The 11,980-nt window shown below is 47.3% G+C and overlaps 1 protein-coding gene across 1 annotated transcript in view; it reads right to left on the reverse strand.

Annotated features, from left to right (window-relative positions):
- Ulk4 (unc-51 like kinase 4) overlaps positions 1-11,688 on the reverse strand; it is a 317,659-nt gene extending 305,971 nt beyond the window's left edge. The window contains exons 1-4 of the mRNA XM_036191627.1: positions 11,330-11,688; positions 6,727-6,909; positions 1,642-1,741; positions 1,410-1,549 (exon numbers count right to left, since the gene is read on the reverse strand). Coding sequence (XP_036047520.1) covers positions 1,410-1,549; positions 1,642-1,741; positions 6,727-6,864 — 378 coding nt within the window. The 5' untranslated portion in view covers positions 6,865-6,909; positions 11,330-11,688. The remainder of the gene's footprint in view (positions 1-1,409; positions 1,550-1,641; positions 1,742-6,726; positions 6,910-11,329) is intronic.
- Positions 11,689-11,980: the final 292 nt, after the last annotated feature.

Raw genomic sequence — 11,980 nt, forward strand, 5'->3', positions numbered from 1 at the left:
CCTGAGTTCAATTCCCAGCAACCACATGGCAGCTCACAACCATCTGTAATGAGATCTGGCTCCCTCTTCTGGCCTGCAGGCGTACACGTAAACAGGACACTATATACATAATAAGTAAATAAATAAACCTTTTTTTTTTTTTTAATTGTATGTTTTTTTGGTGGTGAGAGGTTGTTTTGGGTTTTGTTTTGTGTTCGGTTTGTTTGGGTTTATTTGCTTGTTTTTTCAGACAGGGTCTCAATCTATTGCCCAGACCATTCTGAAACTCACTATGTACATCATACTAGCCTTGAACTTACGGCAGTCCTCAAGTGCTAGGATTGCAGGTATGAGTCATCATGCCTATCTCTGAATGGTATTTTTGTTGTTATTGTTGTTTCATTTTGTTTTGTTTTATTTTATTTTTCAAGTCAGGGTTTCTCTATGTAGCCTTGGCTGTCCTAGAACTCATTCTGTAGCCCAGGCTGGCCTAGAACTTATAAGAGATCCACCTGCCTCTGCCTCCTGGGTGCTGGGATTAAAGGTGTGCACCACTACTGCCCAGCAAGAAGAGAGGCAGTATTTCTTAATATGGGGAAATCCTGTAAAATTCAAATTTCAAGGTCTATAAATGACACCCACACATCTGCATATTGTCCTAGCTGCTTTCTGCACAATGACAGCTGAGTGGCTGCAGACCTGTTTAGGTTTGTAAATAGTCCAAGCAACAGTTATCAAGTGTTTCACAAGCTCACCACCGAGTTTTCCTTTCAGTTTTGGTGTTTGGCTCCCACCCTTCTTCCTTTTTAGTTCCTTATCCATAGACAGATGGCGGCAAAGCAAAGCCACAAACCAAACACTCAGCTTCCACTTTGCTACATAAAGGACAAGAAAAGTCAGGCCAGTGACATGTGCAACCCCTAAGCGTATGGTTTATGCAACAGGGCAGGATGCCACTGAACACACTGCAAATACCACAGAGAAGAAAGCTACAGAGTGAGGTCGTGACTCAAGCAGGGTCACACCAGCTTCCAGAGTCAGCCTGGGGCCAACCCGAGAGCTGAGCAGGCTCACTACGCTTGAATACAAACACAGAGGCATCTTCTTATGGAAAACAATGTTATGAAAACAAAACATTGTCTGTGCAGTCAGGAACAGTGCACAGTCACAAATGCTACTGTCAAAGCAAAGGCGTGGCCGTAACTGAGTGCTGGGGTTTAAGTGCTAGGAGAATACTGTGCGGGGCTTACCACTCACAGCACACAAAGCCAGTGAAAAATCAGAGAGAGACCTCTGCAGTGAAGAACTCTGTCCCAAAAGCTACTTAAATAGGCAGCTATACATAGGTGCTATAGGTTTCCTTTTATTTTATTGAGAAGGCTCTTGCAATTGAGACATGAGGCATGAGGAAATCAGAACTCAGGAGTTACCTTCCCAGGAGTAAGGTCACAAAAGAGGATGCCAAGCCTGTGCAGATGGTGCAGCCCTGTGACCAAATCCACCCCAAACTCTCTCACGACATCTTCTGGGAGGTTCTCGTCCTGAGCAATCACAGTTTCTAAAGAACCACCTAAGGGAAATGAGCTTAGATCAGCCACATCCACCATCCATCATGGCTCCCCCAGCCAGCATTGTGTCTGGCTCAGCCTCTGCTGCTCCTACCTGTGCACAGCTCCACCACCATCCAGAGATGATTGCTGGTCTCGTACCATTCATGGAATGTCACAATGTTCTTGTGTTTGATTTCGTGGGTGAGGCGGACCTACAAAACACACAGCGCTCACTTGGCATCTCACTGCAACTGGAAAAGCAGACAAACTGGGGTTTATCTACAGCCATCAGAAGTGTTGGTTCCCAAGGGTGGCCTCAGGGAAAGGCAAGGGACCTTAAGAAACAACACAAGCGTGCCAGCACTAACTGCAAAGAACTATTTATGGTAAATGGGTGAAAGTAACATCAATATAGCCACTGCTGAGGGAGGAACCACGGCGTTCTGTGATTCTGGGATGGCGCTAAGTCCCAATACGTCCAGTGGATGTTGAAAACATCATAATCTGAAGGCAAATTTAGTGTGTTTCCCTCACCCACAGACCTAGCTCAGCCTCACCAGATGTAAGCACACTCAGCCATAGGCTCAACATTTACTTTACAATAAACTATGTCATAGCACACACACACACACACACACACACACACACACACACACACACACACACACGTGCTTTGTGGACATGGCGGAATGAGAAAAGAAACAGTCTAAAATGTGCCCTGGGATTCCCCTCCTATCCATGACTGCATGGCAGACAGAGCTGTGGATCTCACCTCTGCCTGGCCACACAGGACAGACTACCCCAGACCCATGCCTCAGCCGTCTGCACTCCCCACCCATCTACCTAGTCTATCCCTCCTGTGATGCTTATGAGTCCCTGCCAGTGGCTCCTGGGGTCTGACCTGGCATCTGCTTCACCTGTGCTCACAGAAGAGCAGCCTTGGAAGGCCCAAGGCAACCTCATGCCTATCCTGAAAACATTTCCTCACCTCCTGCAGACAGCAGCAATATGTTACTAAAAGTCACTGGCCCAGCCGGGCTGTGGTGGTGCACTCTTTAATCCCAGCACTTGGGAGGCAGAGACAGATGGATCTCTGTGAGTTTAAGGCCAGCCTGGTCTACAGAGCAAGTTCAGGACAGCCAGGACTGTTATACAGAGAAACCCTGTCTCAGAAAAAAAACAAAAACAAAAACAAAAAAAAACAAAACAAAAAAAAAACAAAAGTCACTGGCTGAGATTTTTCAAGAAACTTCCAAAGGGGTTTTATTCAAGATACCAATCCTGAGCAGACCTCCTCCTCCTCCTCCTCCTCCTCCTCCTCCATTCCCAGCAAACTGCTAGGGCACGTGAGGCTGAAGAGATTTCAGAAAGACTGGAGTGCAGAGCCAGGCAATGAGGGCAAGCTGATGGTGGCAGCTTACATGTGCTGGATCTCCCTTACATGGGTGAAAACAAACACTTGGTGCTGAGGGCCGTGGGGGTACACAGCGGTGACAACTGATGATTGACAAGTAGACCCACCAGATGTGTAACTCCCTGATGGGGAGCCCTACCTGGCAAGGCCGTGGGGTCACTAGCTGTGGAAACCACCTGTTTTCTTATACCCCCCTAATAAGAACAGCTATGGGGTGCTTTCCACAACCCTCTGTTAGTGTTTTACATCTCTGGGCACACATTTAGCTGTGGATTTCTGTTTAAGCTGTATAGTTCTGATGAACAGAAATATTATCTGAATATTCTTCTTTACTGACACAGGAAAGTAGTAGTAATCTCAGTCTCAAAGACAGCCTTTTACACATTTTGCAAAAATCTTAGAACAAGTCCAATATAGACTAGCTGCCCCTACAGAATACATACAAAGACTAGGATAGAAACTTGAAATCACATGGCCTGAGGCAAAGTTATTGATGACCGTGAGAGACCAGCTCCCACGATCCGCTCAGGGTAATGAAAGGCATGCCTCAGAGTAGCGAGGGGTAGGAAACTTTCTTATCTGAGGGTAGTTAGGAGCAGATTTTAGTGTTGTTTATTGCTAAATCAAGGCCAGGCTGTTCACATCAAGACCTAGTCCTGGCAGTAGCCCCTTTCTGCAGGTACCCTGACCTCTCAAGGCTCCGCCATGTTTCCTGGCTGTGTGGGTGAGCTATGGCTGCATTCCTGCTGAGCTGCTCCTGGCCTGGCTCCAGGGAGGAGCACCTAGCCCTAATCCATCTTTTGTTTAACTGACACCTTTGTTTGTCCTCTGAATTTTCTCTCAGAGTCTCCCAAGGATACAAAGGCCTATGCAAAACTTGGTTCCGGAAACCTGGCAAACCGTGGTACCTGAGAAATCGAGGAATTTACACTTGGCATTGTATCTCTGGGAGCTCCTTTTAGATGGTTTTGAGCATTTGGAAATTAACTGGCTAAACTAGAATAGAGAGAAATTAAAATGCCCAGGGCGAAAGGAAAGGGTCAGTCCCTAGAGTCCAGAGAGGCTGGACCCCCCCCCCAGCCTAGAAGGGGGTCCATTCTTAAGGTGCCTCTGAGTCTTCTTTCCAGGGATCACGGCAGGAGCTGCTGCAGAATGTGTGTGCGTACGTACGTGCGTGCGTGCGTGCGTGCGTGCGTGCGTGCGTGCGTGTGTGTGTGTGTGTGTGTGTGTGTGCTGGGTGAGAGAAGAAGAAACATGAAGGAGAGAAAGAAGTGTAAGAAAGTGAATGTGTGAAAGAATGAATGAATAAAATGTGATAGACTAAAATCTGTTCCTAACTACCCTCAGATAAGAAAGTTTCCTACCCCTCGCTACTCTGAGACATGCCTTTCATTACCCTGAGCGGATCGTGGGAGCTGGTCTCTCACGGTCATCAATAACTTTGCCTCAGGCCATGTGATTTCAAGTTTCTATCCTAGTCTCAAATGCTCACCCAGACAACATCCTACACTCAGAAGAATGCAAGAGCAGTATCTACCTTCTCCTCACATCTTGAACACCCCAGCTCCAGGGTTTGTCTCCATTGAAGCCTCGCCTTGAAGGCCATTGGTCTGTCACCTCTCCACCCCCAAGTCCTCAGCTTTTACCTCCTTAGCTGCACAGTGCAGCTGAGTTCTCTCTTCACTTTGCATCTCTGACACTCCAGGCCCCAGCTGTCACAGTTGTCAGCTCTAAATTGCTGTCTCCACCTCCACTAAGAAGGCGCTTCCCGCCTCCATTGTATCAAGGTGCATAGTGAATATCCTCCCAGCAAATCAGTCAACAGAAGCAGGGCGGAGCCTAGAATACCAGCTCCAAAGAAGCCAGGGCGGGAGTCCACTCAGAAGGAGTGGAGAAGCCAGTCAAGGTGTGGCTACCCTCTCCACTCTCCTCCTGCTGGGTGCTGTCTTCTGCTCTTGCCTGCTGGGTCTCCACCCATCCCTCTGTACGTTCTTCAGGTTATAATGGAGGAACCCAGACCCCTGCCATCTTCCCTCCCCGGACCCAACATCGATAAGTACAATGATGCTCAAATTTGCATCTGTTCCAAATGTGCTTCTAACCAGACTAAAACACACACAGCCTTCCTTACAACCCACTGTAGACAATGGCTCCTTGAAATCAAAGTCAACCCTGTCCTTCTCTTAGGCATTCTGTCCCCTCTCATGACTGGCATCTGGCCAAATGCCCAACATAACCATTGCTTCTCTTCCAATTCTTAGGTCCTGTTAATGTCCAAAACATCAGCTCCGCTCCACAAAGGGATCCAGGCTCTCTCTTTACACAACACTAGAACCCACAAGAGTAATCTGTACTGTGAGAAGAGAGCGTCTGCAGGCAGGGAAGAGAAAGGCCTGGAAGGCTGAAAGCAGGCTGCTAGAATAATACTACCTGTGTTACCGAGTGCACAGACACCACTGAACAAAACTAACCTACAGGGACAAAACTCAGAGCAGTAGGTGTGAGCAGCCTGCCCTGCCACCATGGGCACAGACCCGGAGCTGTGAGAGTAATCTGTGCTTTATTCAGACAGTCAGCAATATGGGGGGCCACAGCAGACATTCCCAAGCCTTTTCTTGTCCTTCTGGTGGTCTCATCTTCTGTCACCATCCCCCACCCAGTGTGCACAGCAAAAGACAAACAGTACAGCCAGCAGGTCTGCATTCCTCCTCAGCCTCCATTTTGGACATTGTCCAGGTTTATAGTTAACTCAGAACAACCTGTTGGCAGCATGAGCAGATTCCTTCCCACAGAATGAAGTGTAAATGTGTTCCTACAAAAATACACACTGGGCCAGCAAAATGGCTCAGTGGGCAAAGGTGCTTACCCCCAAGCCTGATGATAGGAGTTCAATCCTGGAACCCACAACACAAAAGCTGGTCTCTGACCTCTGCAGGAATGTTGTACGTGCACAGGGGTTGCATACTGGAGCATGTATATGGAGGTCAGAGGACAACTTTTAGGAGTTGGGCACTTCCTTCCACCATGCTGGTCCCAGGGATGGAGCTCAGGCTCATCAAGCTTGGTGGCAGGTGCTTCTCCACTAGCCATCTCGCCAACCCTCACACACCAGCTCCTAACATAAATGTCTATCACCGACCCCTTTGCACCAGAACCAAAAGAGCTGCCAAGGACGTGCTCATTACTCATTATCAAGACTGACAGCACCAGACAGAGAGACAGGGCCCTCATTCCAGAGTGAAAACATTGAATCTGGACACAGCATACCCAATAGGTTCTGTTACCTATCTATCTATCATCTATCTATCTATCTATCATCTATCTATCTATCTATCTATCTATCTATCTATCTATCTATCTATCATCTATCTATCTATCATCTATCTATCTATCATCTATCTATCTATCTATCTATCTATCTATCTATCTATCATCTATCTATCTATCATCTATCTATCTATCTATCATCTATCTATCTATCATCTATCTATCTATCTATCATCTATCTATCTATCTATCTATCTATCATCTATCTATCTATCTATCTATCTATCTACCTACCTACCTGCCTACCTATCTACCTACTTGAGTACTAGGGATAGAATCCAGGGCCTTACACATTGTAGACAAGCATTCTACATCATCCCTTGTTTCTTTGAGCCTGTGTAGCCCAGGCTGGCTTTGAACTCAGTCCTCTTGTCTGCCTCCAGACTATTGGGATTGCATGCTCACATTACCTGGCATTCTGCTGCCGCCAGGCAGGTGGAAACACCCAGGACTTACCCAGTTGGTCATTTCAGGCCGTTTGCACTTTTCAGTACAAAGAATGGCCACAAAATTGATGGTGCCCTTCCGACGCCCCTTATACACAACAGTCTTGCTTCCTCTGCCAATCTCCTCATACAGGATAAAGTTTTCCATATCCGGGTCGATTTCTCATATGTGGAAAAACAGCATCTCTAGCTCCTGGAAGGCGAACAGAAATGACGATGACAAATGCAAGCTAGCTGCACCAGAGTTGGCCTAGGAATGTGGAAACTTTGCCACCAATTCAATGCCACCACCAGCACTGGAAGAGAGTTGCTGTGATTTGGGTTGTTTGTTTGCTTGTTTTGTTTCTAAAAAAAAAAAAAAAGAACTGAGATGTATTTGTTCTTATTTTATGTGTGTGGGTGTTCTGCCTGCACTTATGTCTGTGCACCTCATGCATGCCTGGTGCCAGCAAGGTCTGTGGAGGGCAGCAGATGCCCTGTGACTGTAGTTATAGATTGTTGTTAGCCTCAATATGGGTGCTGGGAATCGAACCCGGGTCCTCTGGAGAGCAGCCAGTGCTCTTAACTGCTGAGCCGTGTCTCTAGTCTCTCTCCCACCCATTTATAATTTTTGAGACAGGGTCTCACTATGTAGCCCCACTACTTAGGATTACTATTGCTATGATGAAACACCATTGTTGCAGAATATTTGTTTAACTATGTAAAAATGTGTCACTGTTTTACCTTGCCTGCCTAAGGCACCTGATTGGTCTAATAAAAAGCTGAACAGCCAAAAGCAAGGGAGGAGGTGTAGGCAGGTCTTCTGGGTAGGGAGAATAAGTAGGAGGAGGAATATAGGCTCGGGGAAGAGAGAAAAAGAGATGCCAGGGGCCAGCCAGCCATGGAGGAAGAGGGAAAGGGGAACATAAAGAAAGAAAGAAAGAAAGGTAAAAAGCCCGAGGCAAATCATAGGTGAATAGAACCGGTCAAATTAGGTTAAAAGAGCGACTGGGACAAGCCTAAGCTAAGGCCAAGCACTCATAATTAATGATAAGTCTCCATGTCTTTATTAGCGGCCCAAAGAAAAAATTCGGACTACCATGACCAAAAGCAAATTGTGGAGGAAAGGGTATATTTGGCTTACACTTCCACGTCACTGTTCATCACTGAAGGTTGTCAGGACAGGAACTTATGCACAGTAGGAACCTGGAGACAGGAGCTGATGCAGAGGCCATGGAGGGGTGCTGCTCACTGGCTTGCTCCCCATGGCTTGTTCACCAACCCAAGGATGGCACCACACACAATGGGCTGGGCCTTCCCCCCATTCATCACTAAGAAAATGCCCTGCAGGCTTGCCTGCCTGCAGCCTGATCTTATGGAGGCATTTTCTCAATTGAGGTTCTGTTGTTTGTTTTTTATTCTTTTTTGAGGGGCCCGTCACCCAGCTACCAAATAAATAACACATAGAGGCTTATTATTACTTACAAATGCCTGGACTTAGCTTAGCTTAGTTTCTAGCCAGCTTTCTTTATCTTAAATTATCCCATCTATCTTTTGCCTCTGGGCTTTTCCCATTCTCTAACTTCTGTAAATCTTACTCTTACTCCGTAGCTTGCTGTGTAGCTGGGTGGCTGGTCCCTGGAGTCTTCCTCCTCCTCTGGCCACTACTTCTCCTCCCAGATTTCTCCCATATTCTCTCTGCCTGCCAGTCCTGCTATCCTTTCTCTTGCTTTGCTATTGGCCATTCAGCTCTTTATTAGACCATCAGGTGTTTTACACAGGCACAGTAACACAGCTTCACAGAGTTAAACAAATGCAATATAAACAAAATTTCTTCTCCCGTGACTCTAGCTTGTGCTAATTTGACATAAAACTAGCCAGCACACACACGGATCTTTATTTTTCAACCTATGCAAAGCCAACCCTAGAACAGATCAAAGACATTAATATATGACTGGAAGCAGCAAGTGCTGGGAAAGCCAGGGGAGCATTCTGCGGCACAGGCAGAAGCAAGGACTTCTGAAAAGAATTTCAACAGCCAGGATATAACCAGGTGAACAAACAAATGGCATCAGCTTCCTCACAGCAAAGAAACCAGTCAGAGCAAAGGTACCTGACCAAACAACATGGTCTTTGCTATTAATATATCTCACAGAGATTAACATCTGGAATCTACAAAAGGAACTCAATAAAAAGCACCAAGAATATAAACCACCAGCAAACAAATGAGAAAATGAAAGGAACAGACAGTTCACAAAAGAAGAAAGACAGATGGTGGTAAATAAGTGAAAATGTTCAGCACCATCAGCCCTCAGGGAAATGCAAATTCAAAGAACACTGAGATTCATGCCAGTGTGAACAGCTGCCATCAAGGGAGCATGGGTGAGAACTTGTGCAGAGAGGGAGTCTGCGGCAGAGGATGCAACGTAAGAAAAAACATTCTGGCCAGGCAGTGGTGGCGCACACCTTTAACCCCAGCACTCAAGAGGTAGAGGCAGATGGATCTCTGCAATCCAGGCCAGCCTGGTCTACAGAGTGAGTTCCAGGACAGCCAGGACTATACAGAGAAACCTTGTCTCAAAAAAAAAACAAGCAGAAGAAGAAAGAAGGGAGAAATGAAGGAGGGAGTTAGAGGAAGAGGAAAAAAAGAAGGGTAAATAAAGAAGTTAGTAAGTTAGTTAGTTGATTGGTTGGTTGGTTAGTTAGTTAGTACTTAGAGCTGGGCAGAGAGTCACAAATAGGCTGACATGGGTCAGGCTCTTCTTTTTCACAGTAAACCAGTGTGGCCTCAAAAAACAGAGAGACACACCTACGGTCCAGCCCTTTTACTCCTGTGTGAACACATGCACATGTGTAAATACACGCACATGCATGCACACTCACACTAAGGAAGCTCAGGCAGCAGACACAGGGAACTCTGCATCTCCGTTCACCCCAGCCCTGCGCAGGCGCAATAAACAAGATGCAGAATCAACCTAGACGCCCCCACACAGATGAATGGAAGAAGAAAATGTGTTCTAGACAAACAAAAGAGTGCCATGCAGCTGTCAGGACGAGTGAAATGACACATTTTCAGGAAGATGAATAAGATCCGGGGTCACTGTGGTGACTATGAGGTAAGGCAGAGCCAGGAAGACAGACACTGCCTGTTTCTCTCTCAGGTGGAATCTAGATGTGAACATATACAATATGCAGTATAGTATATAACCTAGATTTAAACATATACTACATACAGGGCATGGGAGTAGATGGGGACTGTAAGGAAGAAAAAGAGCCTAAAGAAGGAGAGCTCAGAACAAAGGGTAGTGAGAGGCAGGGAACACACGACACCGAATGTTTTCTCTCATATGCAGAATCCATATGTAAATGTCAATGCTGCAAAGGCACAAGGGGACCACAGGAGGAAGAGGATAAACAGGAGGGACAACAGAAGCAGGAGAGGGTAGCAAGGGGCAAATATAAGCAAAACAAAAACTGGTTTATGTACAGAAAAATATCAAAATGAATCTACTACAGCTTAAAATATGCCTTTTTTGTTTTGTTTTGTTTTTTGTTTTTTGAGACAGGGTTTCTCTGTGTAGCTTTGCGCCTTTCCTGGAACTCCCTTTGGAGACCAGGCTGGCCTCGAACTCACAGAGATCCGCCTGCCTCTGCCTCCCGAGTGCTGGGATTAAAGGAGTGCACCACCACCGCCCAGCTTAAAAATATAACTTTTTAAAAGAGAACACGGGGGCTGAGAAGACTGCTCAGCTGGTAAATGCTTACCCTGCAAGCCTGAGGACTTCAAATCCTCAACACATGCACAGAACCCAGAGTGAATGCCGGTGCCAGTAATCTCAGTTTCGCAGGGCGGAAACAGGAGGAGCCCGAGAGCTTCCTGGAAGGCTAGTCTATTCTCAACAGCCAGCTCCTGGTTAGGGAGAAACCTTGTCTCAAGGCAAAATGACAGACAGTGACAGAAGACACCTGACACCCTGCTCCGCCTGCACACACAGGCACATGCACCAGTACACTCACATGCATGCCACACATGTGTGCATGCGAGTACACACACACACACACACACACACACACACACACACAGCCATGTCAAAACCGTATCAATGGACTGGAGAGATGGCTCAGCTGTTAAGAGTAACTGCTCCTGCAGAGGACCTGAGTTCTCTTTCCCAACACCGACATTAGGCAGCTCACAACTACCAGTAACTCCAGCTCCAAGGAATCCAACACCATTTTCTGGCTTCCAAAAACACTCAACATATACATGTGCACACGCACATAAGTAAATAAGTATAAGTCAACAAATAAACCTGGTTTTTTAAATTAGGACTTTAAGTAGGTTACAACAAGCCTCTGAGTTTGGAGTTCTTTAACTCTGCAGGCCCAACCTGGGAATGAGAGCTCCTCCTCCTCACATCATTTGAAACTGATCCTGCGGGCTGGAATTCCCTTTCTCCCATCATCTGAAAGAGCATTTTCCAACGCAACCAGCTTCAACTAGCAAGGAAATGTACATCGACCAGGTAGGTAAGCACGAGTGACCCTGCTCCCCCATCCCTGTACTGGAGGAAGTAGCCAAGCGTGTGAGGATGAGGTGGATCAAGGGTAGGATGGAGCCTCACCTACCCACCCACCTGTGCGATGGTGGGGACCCGCGTCCCACGCACTCTGCCTCGCCAAGGCGCGGCAGCAGCCTGGACAGGGGAACAGAGGCACCCAGCGACCTGACCAGCTTTCCCTGGACGCGTGGATACGGCCTCTGCGTCACCATGGCAACCGCCGAGACGCGGGAAAAAGAGCGGGGCCTTGATTGGCTGATCGCTAACTACGCAGAACCCGGAAGTGAGCGGCTTTACGTGCCCATCCAGCTACACTAAGGACCTCACGTCGCTTGTGGAGTGATCTCGCTGGTCTGAGAGGAGATTGGCAGCTGGAAAAAGACGAGACTCGTGAGCAGTTCCCAGGTCTGAGCGCCGAGCATCCCTCGTGTTTGGACGCTGCCACTCCCATCTCCATGACAACACGCAGAAGACCGGAAGAGAACCGGATACTGAATGTCTCGGAGCTTCCGGTCCTATGGGCGGGGCCGGAAGTGAGAATCCTCGCGCACACCTTCCCCAACCCTGAGGCCTGCGCATCCTTTCTAGAAAGATCCCAGGGATAAACTGGAAGGAAATGCGAGACCCACAGAGCACCAAGGCTGGCCCGGCTCGGCGTTTGCACGCCCTCCCGTCTCCATGGCATCCCGCAGAGCCCTGATTGGTCAACTGGCCGGAGATTGGCGT

Source organism: Onychomys torridus, chromosome 7 (assembly GCF_903995425.1).
Source record: "Onychomys torridus chromosome 7, mOncTor1.1, whole genome shotgun sequence".
NCBI lineage: Eukaryota > Metazoa > Chordata > Mammalia > Rodentia > Cricetidae > Onychomys > Onychomys torridus.